At 45.0% G+C, this 25,445-nt stretch overlaps 1 protein-coding gene across 13 annotated transcripts in view; it reads right to left on the bottom strand.

Moving 5' to 3' along the window:
* Positions 1-2,329: 2,329 nt before the first annotated feature.
* Depdc5 (DEP domain containing 5) overlaps positions 2,330-25,445 on the bottom strand; it is a 128,199-nt gene continuing 105,083 nt past the window's right edge. For 10 of the 13 annotated variants that reach the window (XM_029545144.1, XM_029545146.1, XM_029545148.1 and 7 more), the window contains 8 exons: positions 24,585-24,717; positions 20,072-20,180; positions 18,493-18,720; positions 14,057-14,226; positions 9,831-10,002; positions 6,923-6,983; positions 3,180-3,262; positions 2,338-3,059 (listed from right to left, as the gene is read on the bottom strand). In XM_029545144.1, the coding sequence (XP_029401004.1) occupies positions 2,767-3,059; positions 3,180-3,262; positions 6,923-6,983; positions 9,831-10,002; positions 14,057-14,226; positions 18,493-18,720; positions 20,072-20,180; positions 24,585-24,717 (1,249 nt within the window). In that variant the 3' untranslated portion in view covers positions 2,338-2,766. Of the gene's footprint in view, positions 3,060-3,179; positions 3,263-6,922; positions 6,984-9,830; positions 10,003-14,056; positions 14,227-18,492; positions 18,721-20,071; positions 20,181-24,584; positions 24,718-25,445 lie in introns of all 13 variants that reach the window. The other 3 variants (XM_029545149.1, XM_021210253.2, XM_021210251.2) reach the window with 2 other exon arrangements.

Raw genomic sequence — 25,445 nt, 5'->3', positions numbered from 1 at the left:
GGACCAGCTGATAGGCAAGTGACCTGGTATTCCAATTCATCAGTTGATCTCCTGCCAGATCATTTTCTATGTCTTCCAAGCTACCTCTGGAATATGACAAAAACTGCACGCGAAGGGGTAATTGATGGTTTCACAGGATGGATAACAGGACCACACGAGATCACACAGTCTGGCCTGGCTAACAGCTGCTGTGACCAGTACTATCAGAGGAGGCTGGCACGGAACCCTGAACATGCCCATCTGGGAAAACGAGAACTTGAGAGATTTACTCTCTTCTCAGTACTAAGCTTTTTTAAATGAAATCGTCCTTTTTGTTTGTGTGCCCTTATTTGCTTGGGACAGTGTTTTACTGTGTGTATCCTGGAGTGACCTCAAATTCATAGCAACCTTCTTCCCTCTCCCTCAGCCTTCTCAAGTGCTGCGGTTACAGGTACTCTCCACAAAGTCCAGCTGTACCTGCCTCACCCCCCCCCCCCAGCTACTCCAGACAGTTCCCACTGACAAGAAGGCTGACATCGAGGAGGAGCAATAATCATGGGAAGAAAAAGTGTGTGTGTGTGTGGGGGGGGGAAGCTAAGTTTTTTTAGGCTTGCTTCACATGGATCACACTTTCACACGTTAACAGCTTATTCTCTCAAAAGCTTCACATGCAGGAGCTGGGGATGTGGCTCAGCCAGTAAGAGCACTTGCAGCTCTTAGAGGACCTAGGTTCACGACCCAGCACCCACATGGTGGCTCACGACCATCTAGACTCTAGTTCCAAGGGATCTGATGCTCTCTCTTTTGACCGCACGATGCACGCGCGCACACACACACACACACACACACACACACACACCCTTTAAGAAAAACCCTTTACGCACAGGACTTAATAGCTGTGATTAGAAGTTCCCGGTGAGTGCAGCTTGGAACAGTGTACGCAGAAGATTTGAGCTGGTTAGGAGTCTGGTTCGAGGGAATGCACAACTCCCAAGGCAGCTGTGAGAACAGCCCACCAGGCAAGACAATGCTTGGTTTGCTTTTGTAATGCTGTGAATTGAGTCCAGAGCCTGGTGCCTGCTATGCTGGCTCTGATCTGCATCTCCAGCACCATACCTAGGTTTTTGGAGTCAGGTAGTCAAGAGAATTTTACGTGGCAAATCTAAATGGAGTGGAGCTGCCTGTTTGATTTTAAGATTTATTTTTGTTTTATGTGTTAGTGCTTTGCTTGCACGTATGTATATGTGGATATATGTGTGCCTGATGCCAAAGAAGGTCAGAAGAGGGTGTGGGGTCCCCTGGAACTCCAGGTATGGATGGCTGTGAGTGACCTCATGGGTGCTGGCACTGAACTCAGGTCCTCTGTAAGATCAGTCAAGTGCTCTTAACTGAGTCATCTTTCCAGCCCCAAAGTGAGACTTTCTGAGACAGTCTCTTTACAAAGCTCAACTTTGCTAAGTACACACTATGGAGGCCAGCTTGCCTCAGTCCCGAAACACTGGTATTACAGGAAGTTACTGTACCCTGCTTGGAGTAGTTTTTTTTTTTTTTTTTTTTAAAAAAAAAAAAAACAAAATAAAACAAAAACAAAAACAAAAACCCAACAAAACTCTAGTTTCCCAGGAGAGTGCAGTGGGATGAACCAGAGACAAGTTAGGTTTCCTGAGAAGAGAAACAAGGAGGGCTGGACCTGGAGTTGTACACAGGGCCCAGAAGAGGTAAAGGATTTGAAAGCTGGTAAAAAGGTACATCAAGGGGCTGGAGAGATGGCTCAGAGGTTAAGAGCACTGACTGCTCTTCCAGAGGTCCTGAGTTCAAATCTCAGCAATCACAAGGTGGCTCACAACCATCTGTACTGGGATCTGATGCCCTCTTCTTCTGGTGTGTCTGAAGACAGCTACAGTGTACTCATGATATATACCAAATACACGAATTAAAAAAAAAAGAAGGTACATCAATGGGGTGTGCGATTAGCTCTAGTGCAGGAAGAAGTGGTAGTCACGGTTACCAGGTCTTGGCCTTTGGTTTTTGCCTTCCCTGAGCAGTCTAGAGTGAAAAGCTCTCACTGGACATGTCAGGAACGCTGTGATGCCCGCTCTCCTGAGCTGGCCCATCCACTTAACAAGGCATATTTCTGATAACACAAGCCTAGAGCTTCCTACTATACTGTACTGTCTGCTCAGCAGTCCTGTCCAGAAGGATCCTTGTTCCTGCCCAAGGACTTGCCAACTCATAGCCAGACTCAAGACCAGTGTGTCCTGAAGCCCTCTGGCTACCTGAGGTGACCTGATTGGCCTGGCTTCCAGGTGAGACTGCTGCTACCAACAAGGCTGGGAACAGACACTGGGGAAGGGAGGGAGGGCTTTATTCGCTTCTGCTATGTACACATATGTACAGCTGGTATGAGCCAATGGTACACTATGTCACAGATCTATCTTATACACACACACTCTTGGGCAGAAAGCAGGAGGTTCTGTTCCGAATATCCCACTGCTGGTGAAGGAAAAGGACCCTAATGGAAGCTGCCTACCCCATTCCCAGACACTGACTCCCTCCCACGGACAATCTGTGCCTCCCCCTGCTGCAGGGACAGGATGGCAAGATCTGGATGGTGGTAGCGGCAGCAGCTGCTTCCAATCTTTCTCCTCACTCACACTTGTGCAGAGGCCAAATGTCAGCAGTGGCCCCACTCACTGACAGGAGCAGCCTGACGCCTGCTGCCCAGAGCCTAACCGGAAGGCCAGCTCCAGCACACCCACAGCCTCTCCTAAGAGGAGCAGCCTGGCTTCATGGAGCACTGGCATGCATCTTCTCCAGACAGTTTGTCCAGAACGTGACCAGTCGGTTGTCACGGTTGATGCAGAAATCCGTGAAGTCCTTCAGCAGCCGATCAGCAAACTTCTCGTCCCCTGTGGCACTAGAGCGCCAGGTCTTGGTCAGCATGGTGTTGTAGGCCCAGTTGTAGCCAACCCGCTCCTCACAGAACATGTTTTGGTTGGTGGAGCTGGTAGAGTTCCGCCGCCGCCGCTGCTGCCCAGAGAACTTGCGTTTGGAGTACGGCAGCTGAAGGAACACTGTTCCTGAAGAGAGAGACCAAGTCTGAGCGGAGCTGTGGTAAACACCTGCAGCCGGCTCTGGTGGTCCTGCCCTGCAGGCTCGGGCAGGGCCTCGTGCACCCACCCACAGCCACAGTTCCTCACCTGTGACATGGATATACTGTGGCTTATTCTCAGCAGGGAAGTTAAAAGCGGAGGCAGAATATTTATCTTGCACAAATCCAAACCTATGGTAAGGACAGACACACAGACACATGGTCTCATTAGCTAGAGAAACAGGGAGCACTGTGCAGTTGAACTCTTGACAGGTGAGGGTGCTGGAATGTGCAAGGGACTCTGGTGTGGAACATGCAGGCTACAGATTTTTGTTCTCAACAACTGCTTTTCAAATTGGAGGCTGTGGCTCTCCTGCTCATGGTTTAGCCTGCCCTGCCTTTGCTCCCACGTAGCACCTTCCCTTCCCACACGTCCTCCCCTCTGTGGTCCCTACAAAGTCTTCACTCTGCCTCTTGTGGAGTCTGTCCTGGCAGGCTGCTCACCAACCCCCATCCTGTCTTAGGTTTTCCTGTCACACCTGACTGTGGTCATATGCTGACATTGAAAAGGTTCTCAGTGAAGGCCTCACTGACATGGGATGAAGTAGCTTAGTGAAAACTCTTCCTGTAAAGGTGAGGAGGGGCCAAGGCTCTTTGCTGTCCTATGCTCTAGAAATGGGAAATGAGCAGAAACCATTTCTCATCTGTGACTTGTCCTGTTCCACTTCTTATCTATAGCTTGTTCTATTCCTGGTTTTTCTATTTCCATAAAGCACATTTATTCTAGCCCCACCTGCTAAGAGCTGTAAAGGACGTGCTAACAGATGTGCCCAGATTCTGCCCTCTGTCTGAGCTTTACGTAATCAAGGCATCGTTGTAGGAGGTAAACTGTCTTCTTTCCCGGACTGAGCTCGCTGGGGAAGTTGTGCTGTATCCTCCAAGCTGCCAGCTCTGGGCTGGTCTCCCCTACATGTACATCAAGTATGCAGACTCAACAGAGAGCATCTACAGGACACTTCCGACTTCTTTCTTACTTTCTAACCAAGCCAACTGATGTCCGTAGCATGATTAGCTGAACAGAGGCTTCTTGTCTCACTTCTCCTTTAGGTCACCAGGAAAGACCTTTTGTTTATTATTTACTTTTGAGACAGGGTTAGGTATCCCAGGCAGGCCTCAAATTCATACTTCAGCTGAGGCTAAAAACCTTTCCCATTGCCTCCCTGCCTCTACCTGTGTAGTGCTGGGTGGCAGGCGTGCACCACTGGGCCGTTTCCTGTCATGCTTGCTGCACGCTAGATGAGCATCTACCACCCGATCCACACACCCAGCCTAAGACCTTCATTTTATTATGTGTATGTATGTGTACTTGCTTGTCTGCATGTGCACATGAGTACGAGTGCCCTGGAAGGCCAGAAGGGGGCGCTGGATCTTCTGGAGCTGGAGTTACAGGCAGTGGTGAGCTGCCCAGGGTGGGTGCTGGGAACCAAATCTGAGTCCTCTACAAGGAGCAGCAATTACTCTCCGTTGCTGGCCATTTCTCCAGCCCCAAGATGTTTATTTTTTTTAATAACCCAATTTAGCCAGGCATTGTTGGTCTTGCCTTCAACCCCAGCACTTTAGCCCCAGATAGGCAGATCTCAAGGCCAGCATAGTTTACAAAAACAAGTTCCAGGCCAGCCAGGGTTACATAATGAGACCTCTTTTTCCCAAAAAAAAAAACCCAAAAAACAAAAAACCAAACTAAACCAAATAAACCTCCTCTTGGTGCAACCCAGGATTGCAATGAAGGCAAGGGGCATCCACCCCAGAGAAGACGTACTAAGCTCACTCCAATTATCCGGAGTATTTAGAAGAAGAGCTAGGAGCCACCACAGGACTGGGGGTGGGGTGTGTGGTAAGGGAATGGAAGCTTTTCTAGCTTTTTCTGAGATGGACCTTTGGGTAGACCATCACTTCAGAGTCACATCCCCACTTGGAATTTCACTCCGTGCAAAACCGCAGGCAGGACCAGGGATGTGTAGCCCAGTGGGGGATTGCTTACCCAGCACCCACAAAGTCCTGGGCCCCACCCCAGTACTGCACACAGAAGCTACAAGCAGAACCACTACTCTGAAAAAGGCACTTTGCTGGCACTATGGATAGGAAAATTAAACTTCTGTCCTCCTAGGGCCTACAAAGCACTCTAGATTGACAGTTTTTCAAAGAAGAGGAAAGTGCAATTTAAAGCATGTTATGCTGGAGTATCCTGTAATCTTAACACTTGAGAGCCAGAGACAGGACATCCTGAACAACACAGAAAGCCCCTGTAAGGAGGAGAGACAGAGAGAGGAACTCTAAATAGAGGGACCTGAGAGTCCCTGGCAGAGGGAGACACTGACAGGCACAGAGGAGGCGGGGCTTAGGCAAAGGATTATAGACAGCAGAATCTGTTGCAGGCAGTCACACATGGGACAGCTTTAAAGATGTGTAAGGAAATCGGGTATTAGGAAAGAGGCTGAAGAGTAATGGGCAACAGTTTAGAGAAGATGCCCCCCAGGACCTGTGTAGAGGAGGGTTAGAGAACAAGACACTGTGAAGAAAAAAAAAAAAAAAAAAAAAAGCCTATTTGACAAATGAAGATCAAATCCAGGAAACACCTAGTCAAAATGTGTAGAGACTGGTCAAGAAGAGGCTCACCAGCTGTACTTTAGCTGGGGCATCGTAATAAGTACTGTTTCTTGCAGATTTACCAGCTGAGCCCAGCAAACCCCAGAGGGGCAAGAAAAGGAAGAGCATGCTGTAAGCCTTGCCATGGGACTTCTACCGTCTCTGTCTCTTGGCTCTCAGCAGTGTGGGTGGAGGTGGACAGACAAGTCTGCTTGCTAGAGCAAGGTCTTATCCCAATGACTGCTGTCCTCCCTCCCTCCCTCCCTCCCTCCCCTCTGCTCAGATCTACATCCCTTTAGCAGTAGTAGGAAATGAGTTACCACAGCACTCATTCCACACCCTTCTCTGAACACATACATACCATTCAGATCTTATGGTAAGGTGCAAGGTAGGGAAAAGCCAGCTTAGGGGACAGAAATTAGAGACCCTGGCCTTGTGGGGGGTGGGAACACTCAGGGTGGGGGTGAAGATGTAAGACAATAGGAGAATACAAAGAAGTTGCTTCAAGCCTAGGGTAACTGAAACCAAGAGGAAGCTTTGTTTAACACAGGAATAAGTAGCAAGTGGATACCAGCTAAGTGATTCTTGGAAGCAAGGTGGCCTCTGCACTGGTGCACTGGTGGCTGCACTGGTGAAGAAGACAGTGAATCAGACAGAGGAACCCAGGAAAGGCTTACCTGGTGCACAAGTCCTGTGCCAAGAAATACCTACTTTCATCCATTGTTTTAAAACCATCCACTGTTTTCTAAAATATAGGGAAGGTTTACTGACAACGTTTACAATGTCTCCTTTCACCTGTCTCCTCCACAGCACAGCTAGGTTCTTTGTAGGCTACTTAGAAAGAACAAAGCAAGGAGTCCGAGACAAGGCCACAGGCTGCAGGGCAGCATTTCTCTCTGTGCCTGAGCGGAGGTAAGCAGTGGTTCTCAACCCCTTGGAGGTCAGCCCCTTTCACAAGGGCTGCATGTCAGCTATTTACATTAGGATTGGTAACAGTAGCAAAATTACAGTTATGAACAATGTTATGGCTGGGGTCAGCACAACATGAGGAACTGTATTGAAGGGTCACAGCATCAGGAAGTGGAAGAACCACTGTTCTACAAGGACAGATCCTTTTCCTCCAGAACAGAATGAAGTGGGTTTCACTCTAGTAACTGCTAGTGGAGAAGAACACTGGTCACTGTTCCTTCTTGCTAATGGACAAACCTGTGTGCAATGGCTTCCTGGAAAAGGTGCATTCGATCCCAATATGTCTCTGGTTCAAAGCCTGAAAGGAATAAGGAATAAACGCTGAGCTGTGATCACAAGGTCTGTAACAGACTCACACTGTTCTCTTCATTGCTCTTGACAATTCCTGTCTTGTGGATCTGAACTTTAGTCCCCACCAGTTATAGAAATGACAGCTGTGTATCCCATAATCCTCCTCCAAGTTCCTCCACAGTCTAGAAAGGTGGAGTCCTCAGGAGCCAATGTGACCTCCAGAATTCAGTGAGGCTTATGCTTATGTCTTAATTCTCAAGCTGAGGGGAGTCCAGGACTTTTTTGTTTATTTGTTTCTGACACAGGGTCTCACACAGCCCAGGCTGGCCTCAACCTCTAAGTGGCCCAATGGCTTTGAATCCCTGACCCTCCTACTTACTTACAGGTGTGTACCATGAGACCTGGTCTGTAAGTATATTAAAACTCAAACCTGAAGTATATGTTAGGTGTTTCTGAATATAACAACCCTCCACCCCTGTTCTAACACCACTAACCTTCCATTTCCCTTTAAAGAAAGAAAGCTCCATTTTATGGGTAAAGAAACTGAAGCAACTAAGTACAAAAGGAACTCTTGAGAAGTCATTAGTTCAAGGGGAGGCAAGCAGTGCAGGAGGATTTGCTCCTCTGTCACCGACGGGATTGCTCCAGCCTCCCTCTTCCACAGGGCAGCTGCTAAGGACCAAAGCAGAAAGCAGGTGGGAAGGCCAAGCACTGTCACATAGCAACAGGAAGCAGAGATGGATGGATGGAAGGCCAAGCACTCTGTTACATAGCAACGGGAAGCAGAGCTGGACAGATGGAAGGCCGAGCACTCTGTTACATAGCAACAGGAAGTAGAGCTGGATGGATGGAGGTTTTGAGGGTCCTGGCAACAACAGTAGAGCCACCCCAAGATTGAGAGATGGAGTAACTTTGTTACTGTCCATAATTAGAACTTTCTTTAAAATAGATGGGAGACACACACCCCTACCCACTCATATGAACACACACAAGATACATACAAACACAGACATACCCACATACACAAACACACACATTCACATATATACACACCAACCACATTTGTTCCAGATTTTAAGGTGTATACTCATTGTTACAAGAAGTAGAGAAAACAAGAAGAATAGAGGCACCTAATGTTGAAAATTGAATTTTAGATTTGGGTCCTTATTCCTTTAAATTAGGACTTTCCCCTGTAACCATGGTAACCAACTGAGGTTGATGGTATAGAAGACCAGGTCAGAACTGGCAGGGAAACCATCAGCTACAATGCCTGTGAGCAATCCTGTTAACAATGAGGAGGGCATCTTTAGATGTTGTAAGGTAATGGTAGCCCCTCAAGACATTAACAGCACTGCAGTGAGCTGCCTGGCCTAACCTTCTGGGAGGAACATATCATTCACATTTCAGGACTGCATAAATCGTCCTCTCTCAGCCCTGTGCAGCTCAGGATCTCTGGCCTCCAATGCAGAGGAACTCTGCAGCGCTCAGGTACAAAAATGTCTGCTAAGTTGTAAGCAGAGAGTACAAACTGTTGGTACTAGCAGGCAGCCTGTTATAAAATCACAAGATCACTAGGTTTAGCCCGCCCTCTGGTAAGCCCTCCTCACCCTCTGCCATTTAGCATAACACAAACTTACAAGGGAGTGGGAAGAAAATATTTCTCTTACATCAGAGTTGTGTCTTTCACATTTATAATCTTGCTATCAGCTCCTGATACATTAGCATCAACTCCAGCTTCTTGCTTTTGAAAATGTCATCTTGTACTCATGGAAAGCTTTTTAGGAGCTATTTATGAATTCATCTGCACGTGTGCTTGGTGGTAGCAGTGGGAGGTGCAGATGGGGAGATAGTGTGGGTAAAAGGCACATGGGGGTGGTCTGCTGTGACAGACCTTTTCTGACAGAAGGAAGGGCTCTAACCTGAGTCCTTGAGATACAGCCCTGGAGACACACACAGGGAGCCTGGGACTTACAAAGCCTGCTGCAACTTTGCACAAGAGGACACCACTTCCTGTTTTGCTTTTGATGGTCTTTCTGGGGACTTATTGCATGGACTAGCATGCAAAAAGCTCTCCCCAAATTCAAGCAAGCATTGCAGGCAAATCAGGTGGCTGGGAGCACACAGGACACAGCAATGGTGTAGAGATGGACAGCGCACAATCCCCTTTCCCATCTACTGTTTGCTTCACACTGGCCTTGCAGAGCTGGCAAAGTAGCTCTAGCCAATCCATGCAAGAGAAATTCAAAGCTCAGAAACATTGAGTGATCTGACCCGGATTACCCAGTTACTAATAACACCCAGCACAAGGGCTGGGGAGGCAGCGCAGGGGTTTAGGGACCAGGCCGCTCTAGCAGAAGACCTGTTTGGTTCCCAGCACCCCAGTGGGCGCTTACAACCAACCAGAACTTCAGATCCAGGAGATGTGACTTCCTCTTCTGGCCTCTGCGGGCACTAGGTGTGATACCCAGACAGAAATACAGGCAAGACACTCACACAAATAAAATGAAATTTTAAAAGTTAAAAAAAAAAAAAAAATTCAGGACAACAACCTGGATTATTTCCCCCCTGTAGAATAGCTCTCTCAAGCAGCCTGTAGTTCTGTGGTTTGCTTAGGCGTGCGTCTGTCCACTTCATAGAAGCATCTTCCTCCCTCCCCTCTCTCATCTCACTGCCCACTTGTCCTTCCCTCTCTTCCTGAATTGTCAACACCTCCTCCTGCTTTTTTGTTTCTTATCAGTGTCTTTGTTCATTTTCCATCTAGATTGTACTTCTGAGAGAGCACGGGAGAGGGTGCTTTTGGATTACAGATGCTGTCTGACTCAGCGAGGTATCCCTGCAGGGGAGCAGCTCTTACTATCAAACAGGTGTTCGCTGCCCTCCTTGAGCAAGCAGCCGAGGTTGAGCGGGATGAAGAGCTGGGCCCTCAGGGGATCGCCATACAGGTAACTGGGCAGTGCGAAAGGACCCTCCAAAACTGGGACCAACAGGAAGCCACAGGAGGTAGCTTTTCGATGCCAACCTTGGACCTGAAAGAAAGTACAAAACAGCCTCATCTCTGGGTTTTTTAGACCAGAGAAAATACCTCTGATTCCACAGAGCAGACCTGGCAGCGGCGGCATACATACTGATTACCAAGTTCACTCATTCATGTCCTCTTGGCTCCAACCACCCTGGTCAGGGAGAGTGTAAGTGTGCTTCCTGATGACCGCTAGAAAGACTGTGAGTCGAGCACCCAGCTCCTCTTTACGGCCCAGGCTTCTGACCTTCAGTTTCTTTTGCCAGGAACTGAGGAGAGAGCTGAGGCCTTTCTTATTCTGTGGAATGTCAGAGGAAGATCACATGACAACGGCTGGACACTTTTAGCTTTGTTGTGTACTAAGTCCAGTGTCTCAAATAAGAAAATAACTTACTCTGGCTCCTGTAGGGTGGGAGATGAGTACAGTGGATCCTAGACAAAGTGACCAACTCTCATAAACAGAACACACTCGGGGGACTCCCAAAGCTGCCTTCCTGAAAGCTAGACTTCTGTAAGTAACTCCAACAACACAGTGCCTGGGGTGTATATGTAAGGTTTTTGAAATATGTTTTAAGAAACATAAAACCGATGGATACTGGGCTGGAGACGTGGCTCAGCGGTTAAGAGCACTGACTGCTCTTCCAAAGGTCCTGAGTTCAAATCCCAGCAACCACATGGTGGCTCACAACCATCTGTAATGAGATCTGGCACCCTCTTCTGGTGTGTGTACTTACATATAATAATAAATAAATCTTAAAAAAAAAAAAAAAACCTGATGGATACTTAAAAACAAACCAACCAACCAACCAACCAACCAACCCCCAAACTGGTTGGCTGGTGAGATGGCTCAGTGCGTAAGAGCACCCGACTGCTTTCCCGAAGGTACAGAGTTCAAATCCCAGCAACCACATGGTGGCTCACAACCATCTGTAATGAGATCTGGCACCCTCTTCTGGTGTGTGTACTTACATATAATAATAAATAAATCTTAAAAAAAAAAAAAAAACCTGATGGATACTTAAAAACAAACCAACCAACCAACCAACCAACCAACCCCCAAACTGGTTGGCTGGTGAGATGGCTGTACTTGGTAAAGACTTGTCATCAATGCTGACAACCTATGTTTTATCTCCCTGGAACCCACATAATGGAGGGAGAGAACCAACTCGCTCAACTTGTCCCCTGATCTCCACACAGACCATGGTCCACACACATATAGGTAAGTTAAACAACAATAAGAACAAACAACAACAACTAAACAAAAACAAAACACCTCTAACCAAACCAAAATGCTATGACAAATGCATTACCTGCTTTCAGTGGTTTTACATAAATAGATGTGAAAATTGACTTTTTAAAAGAGAGTCACTAAATTCCTTGGTAGAAATAACACTCCTTTTCTTGCCAGTCTGCAACAACATAGGTGTATGTACTTGAGTACTGTGGGCATGTTGTTTTGAGATGCAATCACTGTTAACCTGCTGGGAAGAGCTGGTGTCCTCCACAAGGTGAACTGAGCAAGATGAGAACCTAATAGTGCCTTTCTTTTCCATTTTTGTTGTGTTTCTGAGTCATGGTCTGGCTTTGTAGCCCATGCTGGTCTGGAGTTTGGAACCTGCTGCTTTTATTTCACATCTGGGATTACAGATGCATGCCACCATGACTAGCAGCAGGTATCCTTCTAGATTTGGACCTTTGGTGTATGCACAAAAGAGGTCAAGGTCAAGGCTAGGTGTTTTCTCTATTGCTCTCCACTTCATTTTGTGTGTATATGATACAAGTACAAGTGTGTTTGTATGTGTGTGTGAGTGCTGCTGCATACACATCATGCCTGTGTAAAGGTCAGGGAACACACTGGGTGTTGCTTCCCCCTCCCCCCACTTCCACCTTGCTTGAGACAGGGTTTCTTGTGGCTTGCTGCTGCCAGGGTACCTTCTGAGGATTCAGTGCCTACGCTGGGATACAGACAGACAGACAGGTGCTGCCACGCCTGGCATTGGGTGGGTTCTGGGATCCACATTCAGGTTTTTATTCTCATGCTTTATCTACTGAGCCATCTCCCCAGTTCTCCCATCTTGTTATTTATTTATGAGAGAAAGAGCAGAGAGAGAGAGAGAGAGAGAGAGAGAGAGAGAGAGAGAGAGAGAACTTGTGACAGTCAGTCAAATTTTTTTCACCATGTAGGGCCCAGGTTGTAAGCCTTGGCAGCAAGCAAATATTCTGAGGTTTGTCTCTTTGGTTAAGCTGTAAGCTGGCTGGCCCCTGAGCCCATGAGCTCCACCTGTCTGTGCTACCCCCAGCCCTAGTGTTAGAGGTACCTGCAACTATGTCTGGCTTTCGTGGGTGCTGGGATCTGAGCATCCTCAATCTTGTACAATTAAGGACTTTATCTACTGACCAATCATCTCCCTAGAAACTCTGCCCCCTTACTTGGATCTTATGGATGCTCTTTGAAAAAGTACCTCTCCAAGGGAGGAGTCAGTCCTTGAAGATACTAAAGCATACAAAAAAAAAAAAAAAAAAAATCAATGCCTAACAGACACCTAACAGAACATCCCCAAGACTCCATGTTTTATAAGACAAAACTAGGCTTACAAACTCCCCCCACCTGCCAAGACTTTCTCTGTGTGGTCCTGAAGGTCCTAGAACTCACTATGTAGACTAGAAAGCCCAGAATTCAGAGAGATCAGCCTGCCTCTGCCTCCCAAATGCTGGGATTAAAGGTGTGTGTTAATGCCTCCAGTCTCAGCTTACAAATTCATGACAACTCTCTCCTGTGCTGCACTTACTTCTCTTAAGAGATCTCTCAGCATTCACTAAATGATTCTTTTTACTTCTCGGCTGTTCTTAGCTATGTGGTGAAATGCTTGGGCTGGTATTAAAGGACAGTGGGGCTCAAGTGACGCATGAAAATATTTCTTCTGTGCTTGAGAGGAGGAGTGGAGTGTGGCGATGGCTAAGGAGGCCTCCGAGAAGATACTCACAGCCTGGCTAAGGAGAGCCTGCTTATGTTACAGTGCTGAGGCTGGGGATGGGCAGTGCTGTGGGCTGGATTCATAGCACAGGATCCACAGGCAGGTCAGCATAGAGCAGCAGGAGAAAAGACAGGTAAGATGGCTGTCCAGCAAGGCTCCCTAACCCTGGCACTTGTGACACTGTGGGCCAGTTACTTCTTTGCGGGACTTGCTCATTAACACTGTCAATTCTGGTTGCTGTACATCAAATGCTAAAAATATATCCAATCCTCCCCTGTGTGGAGCTGGCAAAAATATCTGCAGATACTGCCAAATGCCCCGAGAAGACAAACTCACCCTTGTTTGAAGAATGGTAAGTTAAAACCAGTGATATTAACTAACTGGGAATTGGTGAGGTAAACTGGAATAAATAAATACTAGAATATTCTGTAGCCATTAAAAACAATGAGGCAAAAAACCCAAAAAATTAAATCCAACAAATAAAAAACAAGGCAGATTGGCTTGTGCTGTTATGGAAGATATACAGGTGACAGAGAAAACAAAATGTAAATAATATGTATATCCAGCATTCAAGCATAAGTGTGTTCGCACTCCGTATCCCAGGCCTGGAACTCACTATGTAGCTAAGGGGCCGTGTGATTCTTTTGCTGAGTTGCTTTTAGGTGTGAGCCACCATGGCCAGCCTCCAGGTCCTGTTTTGTAGATACATAAACTCTCCTTGAGAGTGTTTTAAACATGGTGACCATGATGGCTGCTTTTACATGGAAGTCCCAGGACACAAGGGGGAGCTGGAAGTTTGCTTTTCCCTCTGGACTGGTGATTCCAAGTTTTGGTTAGCACAGCTAGGGGTTTGTTACTGGCATTTAATAGGTAGAGGCCAGATGCTGTTCATACAATGGGCACACAGTCACTCACAACAGATAATTATCTGGCTGAGTGTCAGTACTGCCAAGGTAAAGAAGAAACACTAGTCAATACTCTGAACTTGTCTGTGTTTAGTGTTTTAAGTCTATCCCTACAGGTCAATAGGTTATGTGAAGGAACCTCTACAAAGTATCCCCTTGCCTGAAAGTAAGGTGGAGATCTCACCATCTCAAACAGTACTGTGGCAGTCACAGCCATCCAGTGTAGCTTGATCTCAAAGGCGGCATTGAGAGAGAAGTTTCCATGGTAGTAACAGCTGCACCACTCCAGCCGGTCTGTTCGGTTGTTCACATCAACATCCAGGGTCACAGTCCTCTGCTCTGGGACAGTGGCAGCTGTGTCAGCACACAGCAGGGCGTGGGGACACACACAGAGAGAGGTAAAGGAGTGGGGTAATGGAGAAGAGTGGACAAGAGTCACCGTAAGTATAAAATTGCACAAGTGCCCAACAGAGGCTCCTATCTCTGGGAATCACTAGTCAGCAGCCCAGAGATCTAGAAAACACCTGTTCTGCTTGCTGTTAGGTAACAAAAAGTTCAGGCATTCTGAGCTGTCTGTGAGCAGCTATGCTACTGTAGGGCAAAAGCCCCATAGACACTACATAAGAGAATGACTTCAGCTACGTTCCAATAAAACTTTATAAGAACAGATGAATCTTGGGATTATAAGTGACTCTTATGTTGCTATGATAGAAAACACAGCACTATAAATTTATACAAACCCACAGAACACACAATACCAAGAGTAAACCCTGGGCTGGAGAGATGGCTCAGTGGTTAAGAGCACTGACTGATCTTCCGAAGGTTCTGAGTTCAAATCCCAGCAACCACATGATGGCTTACAACCATCTGTAATGGGGTCTGGTGCCCTCTTCTGGTGTGTCTGAATAGAGCAATGGTGCTGTACTCATATATATAAAATAAATAAATAAATCTTAAAAAAAAAAAAAAAAAAAAAGAGTAAACCCCTATACCATGGAATTGGGGTGATGAAAGTGAATCCGTATAGGCTCGTGGATCAGAACACATGTCATCTGATGGGGCGACCCTGGAGGAGACTGAGTGTGAGGGCAGGGGATCTACGGGAATTCTTTGCTCAACTGTGCTGGAGAGCTAAAATTCCACTTAAAGAAATTAGTGATTACAGTCAAACATGGTAGCTTAAATCTGTAATACTAGCATTCAGAAGACGGAGGCAGGAGGAATAAAAGTTAGAGGACACTGTTGTAATATAGTCAGGCCCTGTCTCAAAAAAAACAAAACCTGGGGCTGGAGAAATAGCTTATCACTTAAGAGTGCCTGTTGTACTTCACTGATGTGGAGTCCAGAGTTCAGGCCCTAGTGCCCACATAGAAGCCAGGTGTCACAAGCACTTGTAACCACAGCACTAAAGGAGGCAGAGATAGGAGGCTCACTGGAGCTTGCTGGCTTCCAGCCTAGCTGAGAAAACACAAGCTCCAGGAAGAGACCCTGCCTCAAAGGACTGAGAAGGCACACAGTGAGTGCTACAGGACACCAGTGCTATCTTGTGGCCCCTATGTATGCACAAACACACAAACACTTGTAAATATAAAAAAAAGGAGGGCCAGCTATAAAGCATATCATAAGCTAGGTTTAGCCAATTATGCTGCAGTTTGACTTCTGGGCCAATCCATTCCTTTCTTTTATGAGAGAGGGACGCTGTTTTAACCATTATCACAAACTCAGAAACTCAGCCAGGCTGTACACAGAGCTTCAGAATTCAGTGACCTACAAACAGATAAAAGGAAAAAACAGGCCAGACTAGTGCGGAGGAAGCATTACTTTCTGGTTCTAGCCCAGGAAGGTGTTAGGTCCTACAGTTATTTCCTCAGGAAATGAAGCCTCATAAGAAGCCGTGTACATCAGGCTACATATCGCTACTCCTCGTGGTTTTTCTTTATCTGAAAGAGCCAGCTTGGGTCTGGGTTCTGCAGGTGGAAGCTGTGAGCAGCTCCTGTATCAGGAGGTTACTGTGCTGCCACGGGAAGGCCGAGCACTAGCTAGGGTTGTGAGTAATGCTCCAGAAAACCCACATCCTCCCAGTACTGGAGCATGCAGGATGGGCACAGCCCTTGATTTGGAGCTGGAAGAGCCAAGCTTCTGCAATTCTAGCCACGGGCACATGTCTCTGAAACCTGTACTTCATGTCTCCTGGTTTAATTCCTTGTCTGCAAACTGATATGGCAGCCCAGACAAGAAACACAGGGTTCAGAAAGGTTTATAAAGCTCCCTCACTTGCCTTCTCCTCTGGCCACTCTGTGTCTCCTCTTTTCTCTGTCCCATTATGCTTTCCTTCTAGTTTATGACATGAGCCTCACTAATGCTCAAAGTGAGGTCTATCTGTGGCTTTTTGAGCACTCGAGGCACATTTGGTACCTACTTGTTCACTCTGATACTAAAATGTTCATTAAAGCTAGATTCTGTCTGGGCTTCATGTTCCTGCTTTATGACACTCTCAGGAGCAATTTACTCAACACTCCACACCACAGAAAGCTGTGTTCTCTGGGCTAGCACACTGTGAGCATACTCCTCCAGAGTCAGAAAGCCTGTCACAAAACCAAAGGCGAGGGATAAACAGCAGCAGTGACTTCCAACATCTCTCTTCTATGATCAGGTCTCTTTTTTTTGTTTTTGTTTTTTTGTTTTTTTTGAGACAGGGTTTCTCTGTATAGCCCTGGCTGTCCTGGAACTCACTCTGTAGACCAGGTTGGTCTCGAACTCAGAAATCCGCCTGCCTCTGCCTCCCGAGTGCTGGGATTAAAGGCGTGCGCCACCACGCCCGGCTGATCAGGTCTGTTAAGTGCAGGATAGGTGAGTCTGGGGCCACCAGAGGAAACGTACTAGTCAGCCAAGTAGTAATTGCTCTAGCACTGGCTTTGTACTTCCAGGGTAAGATCTGACAAATGCAGACGCTTCTAGAAGGCTTTCAGTATGGAGAAAGCTGCAACTACATGGGAACTCTAATCAATGTGCACAAGACCAGAGGAGAAACAAGCTTAGCATGCTAGGGGGTTATTAATGAGCTAAAGAGTAGATCAGTATCACCAGAGGAGAAAGAACACTGAAGCTCAGTTCTCACAACCAGAGCTGCCTCCCGATGGAACAGGTCTCAACAGGTTGGAAGGAATTTTTTATTTTTTTATTTTTTTTGAGACAGGGTTTTCTCTGTGTAGCCCTGGCTGTCCTGGAACTCACTCTGTAGACCAGGCTGGCCTCAAACTCAGAAATCCATCTGCCTCTGCCTCCCAAGTGCTGGGATTAAAGGCTGGCTCCACCTACAGTCATTCACTAGGAATGCTTTGGGAAACGCCTGGGGAGAATGCAACAGTCTCTCCTGACTTCAAGATCTAACAGACTGTCATAGCTGACTAGAAGGCCCATGCTCTGGCAGAAGGCACGTGGTGCTGTTTCCCCAGACTTGGATGCCTCTGTAGCATCCCAGCCCAGTGACTTAAATAAGGAGGGGGAAGCGGGAACCACCACAGGCCAAGCCAAGGGTCCACGAATCAACAGCAGGCATTTCAAAGCAGCTTTCTGCCGCCACCCCCAAACAGTAAAACAAACAAAACCCAATCAAATCACAGGTAGTAGTGGAACGCTGGTCTTTCTCTTCTGTAAATCATCTTAGGGTTTTATCTGAGGAAAAAATTAGTGCTGAAGTTATACATTATTTATTTATCAAGTAAATTAATTGGTTAGGTTTCTGAGTCAGGGCCTCACTGTGCAGCCTGGGCTGGCCTCTCTGCCTCTCAAGGGCTAAGATTATGGATATGTACTACTGACTTCATCTGGTCAGGAAGAAATCCGTTTTTATTTTTTTTTAAGATTTTATTAATTTTATGTATGTAAATACACTGTCACTGTCTTCAGACACCCTAGAAGAGGGCATCGGATCTCATTACAGATGGTTGTGAGCCACCGTGTGGTTGCAGGGATTTGAACTCAGGACCTCTAGAAGAACAGTCAGTGCTCTTAACCACTGAGCCATCTCTCCAGCCCCCACCTTGCTTTTTTTTTTTTTTTTTTTTTTTTTTTTGATGTTTTGAGACCTATGTATTCCTGGCTGTCCTTGAACTCAGAGATTTTCTTGCCTCTGCTTCCCAAGTGATGAAAAGGTGAACTCACCACAGCCAGCCGTACTTATAAAAATTATTTTTTCCTTGTTTGGCAAGATGGCACATGCTTTTAACCAATGGTTCTCACCCTTCCTAATGTTATGAGCCTTTAATACAGTTAGCTCCTTATATCATGGTGACCCCCAATCATAAATCATTTTCGTTGCTACTTCATAACTAATTTTGTAAATATTTGTGTTTTCCAGTGGTCTTAGGCAACCCCTCTGAAAAAGTCATTTGACCTCTAAAGGGGCCATAAACTACAGGTTGAGAACCTCTGCTTTAAATCCAGTAGAGGAAAGTGGATCTTTGTTTATTGTAGGCCAGGATCACACAGTAAGACCCTCTCACAAATAAACACACAAACAATTTTCTCATGGCTCTAAGCAGGGCCTGTAAATGTTAGAGGGCTAGCAAGCACTGTTCCCCAGGTACCTGCTATTCCCAGACTCCAAAGACAATTTACCTAACAGTGCAGCTGCCTGGCTCCGTCCTCCAAAACTACGGCTAAAGGAGCTGTGTCTGCTTGCATAAGAGGCTGGCCGGCTGGGTAGCCAGGGCAGAAGGAAGGCAGGAATCTCAGAGTGCACAAGCTCTTCTGCCACAAAGGCCACCTCAAACCACTTGCGTTGGAAGCTGGCAAAGTCATCCACTCCTGCTGTGTGCCAGGGGGCAGAGGGCTGCTGCATAGCCACTGGGAAAATGCAGGGGAAGTAAAGGGTCCGTTATAACAATGCTTATTTTCTGACTGATACATGCTACAATACAGACAAACCTTGAAAACATGTAAGTGAAAGGAACCAGGTACAAAAGCCTACATTATATGACTCTACACACATGACATATTTAGAAAACAAAAAGCTACTGGTGCTTACACAGAGAGTGACTGGAAACGGAGGGGTTGGGCAATGACAGCTAACAAGGAAGATGTGGTGGTTGTTCAATACTGCTAGTGGCTTTTGTTATGTAGGCTAATTTTACGTTATGTAAGCTCTGATTCAATTAAAAATCTTATCAGTCTCATAATAATTTCAGGACATAAACTGTTGTGGGTTTTTCTTTTCATTTCATATTAGAAGACGAAAATAGGTACTGTCTTGATAAGAGTGCACAGTCAATGGCACTGGCTATCCATATCAGGTGTGGACCCAGAGGTGAAAAGTGACTTACCAGATGGAAGAAGCAGTCGCTTCCAGCCAGTCCCCATGCATGTGAAATTCATATACTACGGAGGCTCGTCTGAGTCCTTGGTGCCTCCAGAGTTATGCAGGCTAGATATACTCATGCTAGAAATTGTTCCCCACTGGAGACTTCCCTTTCTTCACTAAAAAGGGGTGGGGCTACAATCTTGATAAGAAGCAGAGTGTTTGCTTCCTGTGCACAGAACCAAAATAACCAGGCAAATGCACACATTCAGCCCCCAGGACTCACGAGCTGTACATCTACATAGTCAATCACATACATGGAAAGTATTGGGGGGGGCAGGAGAGTATTTACACTGAATATGACTAAACTTTTCTTGTTTCCTGAACAATGCAATATATATAGCAGTAGTTATTAGTTATTACAAAAAATTTAAGGATGATTTAAAGAATATGAGGGAAGGGGCCAGAGAGATGGCTCAGTGGTTAAAAAGCATTGTTTGTTCTTACAGAAGACCCACGTTCAATTCCTAGCATCTACACAGTGACTCATAGCTAACTGCCTGCAACTCTAGCTCCAGGGGATTGAATATCATCTTTTGGCTTCTGCTGGTACCTGCAAATACATGAGGTGTATACACACACACACACACACACACACACACACATACACACACACCACTCATTTGTAAAAACAGCTAAATAAATCTTTTTGAACAACCATCTTTTTGAACAACCAGCATTGCTTTTCACTTATGCTTAAAATACATACAAATGCTGAAAGAAGTTAATAGAGTGTCAACTCAAAATACTAAGCCACATACAGAGCTCAAGATGTACTGTGATGTGAAAGAAAGGAAAAGCACTCGCCCCTGTGGCAACTGTATGTGGTTTGGCTCTGACCTCTTTCGGGTTCTTTGTCCATTACTATCTTGTAGAAATAGAAGCCATAGATGAAGGTCCGCCATGCTTCACCAGATGCATGCGTTATGAGCTGCTCTTCCAGCATTTTCTAGGAAAGACAATGAAAACCTGAAATTCCTGCAGCAGACACCTCAGAGGCAGCCCTTGCTTGTACATAGCAATCAAGGTAGTTGAGTGACTGGAGAACTGAGTTCACACCTGAAGTCCCCATCAGACACCGTGCTATGTGAAGCTAAACCTGTTCTAAGTTATAAAATGTATGAATTTCATCAAATATTTTGAACATACAGAAACCATCCAAGTAGATAACAGTCTAACTTCAATAAATTTAACATTCTGCTAGACAGTATGTTCCTCTTTAGGGAGTGTCTCCCAAGATCCACAAAGGAAAACTAGTTGTGGTGCACACCCCTTAATCTCACTGTGGAGGTGGAGGCAGGAGGATGAGGGCCTCAAGGTCATCTTGGTTCACTGATGAGCTAACAGAACTTTAAAGAACGAATCCCAGTGCTCCTGGTTAGTTCTTTTTTCTTACCAGTGCTGCTAAAACTATTCCACAAAACAGAAAAAAAAGATGTCACCAAATTATTTTATGGATTTTAATCCTGTGTTCAAGGATTAGAAGAATTAATATGAAAAGTACCTATCTAACCAAAACCAATCTACAGAGTCAATGCAATCCCCATTAAGTTCCAATGTCATTCTTCACAGAAGTAGGAAAAAAAATCTTTAAAGTTCATATAGATGCATAGACAGCCAATATAATCTTGAGCAAAAAGAATGATGCTTGAGGGACCTCAGGTTATACTAGAGCACCTCACTGGCACACACACAAAACACACAGATCAGTAAAATACGGTGAGAAGCCACAACCACCTGACCTCTTGCAAAGACAGCTAAAAATACTCACCAAAGACAGTTTTCACCAAACAGCACCGGGAAGCCCGCACCACCAGTGTAGAAGGATGAGACTAGGTTCCTATCTCTCACCCTGTACAAAATCAACTCCCAGTGAATCAAGACCTTACTGCAAGTCTTGACCCTGAACCTAAGCATAGGTGACTTGGAATTCTCAATCTGATCTAGGCATAGGTGAGGATTTTTTTTGTTTGTTTGTTTGGTTGTTTTTTTTCGAGGCAGGGTTTCTCTGTATAGTCCTGGCTGTCCTGGAACTCACTTTTAGACCAGGCTGTCCTCGAACTCAGAAATCCACCTGCCTCTGCCTCCCAAGTGCTGGGATTAAAGGCGAGCGCCACCACTGCCCGGCTCAAGGTTCTGACATCTTATATAGTATGTAAAATCATGCATGTATGTATGATATGAAAGTAGGAAGTGTCCTAGGGAAACAAAGGTGACTGACAGGAGAGTTAAGTGGGAAGTGGCAAGAAGAGAACAACAGTGTGGATAGAGATATGCAAATGAAAAACTTTAAAAAGAAATGTGTAAGGAAAAAAATAAAATTAATTTGCATTGACCACACACAGATGATTCTTCAATTACCATTCCTTAAGCAATACACTTACATTTTTTTTTTTAGTTTTTTTCGAGATAAGGTTTCTCTGTGTAGCCCTGGCTGTCCTGGAACTCACTTTGTAGACCAGGCTGTCCTCAAACTCAGAAATCCGCCTGCCTCTGCCTCCCAAGTGCTGGGATTAAAGGCATGCACCACCATGCCTGGCTACACTTACATTTTATTTGGTTTTAAATAACCTAGAAGTGGTGTATAATATATGGGAGGGCCTAAATGGCCTATTGTAAATATAAGGAACTTGAGTGTTTGTAGATTTTGATACTGATGGTAAATTTGGAATCATCCCTCAGATATCAAAGAATGACTGAACTGTTGTTAATTTACAAATCAGGGATAGTAAGATACTAATGATAATTCATAATAAAATTGGGCTACACTATATATCACATACGTTATAATAAACATGATTTAAAACATTATTATTGGAATGCTCCAGTTATATTTTTGAGTCAGTTTACCGTGGTTAACTGAAAGTTTAGGTAATGACTGAGATAAGGAAACACTATGACATTAACGTCTACTCATATTACTTAAAAAAAAAAAAAATCATCTGGCATGTTGGTGGATGCCTTTAACTCCAGCACAGAATGCCTTTAACTAAGGAGGTAGATGCAGGTAGTTCTCTATGAGTTCTAGGACAGTGTGGTCTACACAGTAAGTTCCAGGACAGCCAGGGCTAGAGAGAGACTGTCTCAAAAAGAGAACAGAACAGGACAAAATGGAGGCTGGGGAGCTGTCTCAGTGGTTAAAAGCACAGACTTCTCTTCCAGTGGACTAGGGTTTAATTTTTACTAACCACATGGTAACTAACAACTGCCCAGTTCCAGAGGATCAGATGTCATCTTCTGGCCTTCTCTGGCCCCAGGCTTCCATGTGGTACATAAACACATATGCAAGCAAAATACTCAAGCACATAAAATTAATAAAAAACTAAAAAAATATATACAACACAGGGCTAGAGAGTTGGTTTAGAGGTTAAGAGCACTTGCTGGCCTTCCAGAGGACCCCCAGCTCAGTTCTCAGAACCCACGTAGTGGCTCAGCAGCACCCTGAACTCTAGTTTGAGGGAATTTAATAACACTAATCTAATTTGACATACAGAACATACAGATTACTGTGCATACATACACAAAACATTTATTTAAAAAAAAAAAAAGGACACAAAACTATGGATTCTTTTAAATCCCTTTCTTTCTTCTCCTAGAAATAAACAATTAACAAAGTGGTGGTTTGACTAAGAATGGCCCCATGGGCTCTTATGTTTGAATACTTGCCCATGGCCCCCTTGGTAGAACTGTTTGGGAAGGATTAGGAGGTGTGGCCGTGGAGGAGAGTACATCACTAGGGGAAGAGTTAGGGGTTTCAAAGGACTCATCCCCAGTGTTCGCTCTGCCTCCTGCTTTGTTTGCAAGGAGCTCAAAGCTGTTCCTGCCACCAGACCTTCACTCAGCCATCATGGACTTTAACCTGGAACTATAAGCCCAATTTATCACTTTCTTTTATTATGTTGCCTTGTTTGTAGCAATAGATAAGTAACTAGTACAAAAAATATTCTCAAGCATGTTTTTTAAATTAAAAAATTTTGTTCTGTTTTATTTGTTTTTAAGATGTATTTATAGTTTATGTATTGGATCCTCTGGAGCTCGAGTTACAGGTGGTTGCAAGCCACCTGATATGGAAACCAAACTCTGGTCCTCTGGATAAGCAATAAGCACTCTTGACCAATGAGCCTTTAGCCTTAAGATTTATAGGGACCATCTCCCTTTAGCCTTAAGATTTATTTATTTTATGTTGCATGTATGTCTGAGTAAATGTTTCAAGTATATATTTTTAGAAGGTTTTATGTAGATAAGTATTGACATGAGAATGAGGTTTTATAATATTTTAAATTTAAATAAAGGTATAATACTTGGATTCTTTTATCAACTTGTTTTTACTGATATCACGCTTCTGACATTTATCTACATTGGTATGTGCACTTCCAGCTCATTTCCCTTAAACTGTTATAATAGCATGTCATTTTATCAATAAGGAAGTAATACTCTCAAGGAGATTATCAGTGAAAAGCTATGCAAAATGCATGTCAAGACCTTCAAAGAGCAAATGACAACAGTATTCTTATTCAAATTAGTTATTAAATTTACCAAATTTATTAAATTTCAGCAACTACCCTGCAGAGCACAGTATGGACAAGACAGTGTGAACCAGCTCAGGCAAGCTGACCTTATTTATTCTTTTGCTTTGTTCACTCAACAGTAAGTTGAACTTGGCAATATTAATCTCCTGAGTGCCTATTATGTATCAAGCAACATGCAAGTCTTGGGGATATGGAAATGAGCATTACGATGAGGCCCTGTCCGGCACAAGACACAGGAGATAAAGACCCTGCTCAGTCTGGTGCCTTTGTACTACTATGTGACAATGTCTGATGGAGAGCCTGGAATTCAGCCTTGGGATTTGGATACACAGGCATTATCAGGGCAAAACTTGGCTTGAGGCTAGGGACCATTCCCTGAAAAGTCTTTCACAGATATTTATCTGAGGGATAAGAACAAGACTTTGTCCAGAATATTTCAGTTCAGACAATAAATTCTGGCAAACTTTAAGGCCAAAGCACATGCAAGCATGCACACACACATACACACATGCCTGTTTATGTATTTCTAAGACAAGGTCTCACTATGTAGAACAGGGTGGCTTCTAACTTATGAACTTATGATCCTCCTGCATCCACTTCCTCAGTGCTGTTGGGGACTTGTGCTACCATCTCTAACCCTAAGGTTTTCAAACTGTATTCAAAGGAAGACGCCCTCCTCCCATCAACTCCAGATACACATTACGTCTGGTAAAAACAGATCCTCATCTCAGCTTGCAAATCTCGTTACCAGAATGGGTGACTTGTTCTGTGACAGACCATGATCACAAGGACCTGAGCAGACAAACTCTGATTTGCGGTCTCACCTGCATGATGTCGATGCCCATCGCCTGCGTCTGGACCCCCTCCACATTGTTCATCAGCCAGTGTACGACCTCAGCACTGATGAAGCAGCACGGTGAAAGGCCCTTCTGTTCAGACAGCAGCTGGACTCCTGTCCTGGAGTCCAATGAGTGAGCAGGGAATATATGCCCAGTGGCCAGAAGGAAAGAGGAAAGGTGGGAAGTAAGGGCTCCAAGGGAGGGTTCATATATAACTCCTAGACTGAGAGAAACCCCATGGCAGGATAGGAGAATTGAGAGGGGAGGGGATATTTAGACAAAACTTTTTCTGTCAGTATTACACTAGGTACATCTCATGAGAATTTAATTATATATTAATCATGTGTGTAAAAACTCAAGATGCTCAGTACATGAAGATGCCTGTCACCAAACCTGACAACTTAAGTTCAGTTTCTGATAGGCACATCTGGACGGAGAGGATCAAATCCTATAGGTTGTCTTTTGACTGTCATACATAACTAGCTTAACAGCACCCACATATGTGCATGCCCTTTAGCTCCCAACAAATAAATAAGTAAAATGTAATCTTTAAAAATTTATTGTAGCTGGGTGGTGGTGGAGGAGCACACCTTTAATCCCTGCACCTGGTGGGCAGAGGCAGGTGGATCTCTGAGTCTGATGTCAGACTGGTCTACTCTAGGACGGCCAAGACCACACAAAGAAACCCTGTCTGAAATAAGACAAAACAAAACCCTTCTCATTTTACAAATGAGGTGCAGAGGCTCTGGGAGGTCAGGTGATTTGCCCACATCTCATGACTGGTAAGCAGTAGAGTAAGGTACAACTACCCGTGGTAAGCAGTAGAGTAAGGCACAACTACCCGTG

Source organism: Mus pahari, chromosome 13 (assembly GCF_900095145.1).
Source record: "Mus pahari chromosome 13, PAHARI_EIJ_v1.1, whole genome shotgun sequence".
Taxonomy (NCBI): Eukaryota; Metazoa; Chordata; class Mammalia; order Rodentia; family Muridae; genus Mus; species Mus pahari.
The sequence above is the reverse complement of the archived record's forward strand: the minus strand, read 5'-3'. Positions and strand labels throughout refer to the sequence as shown.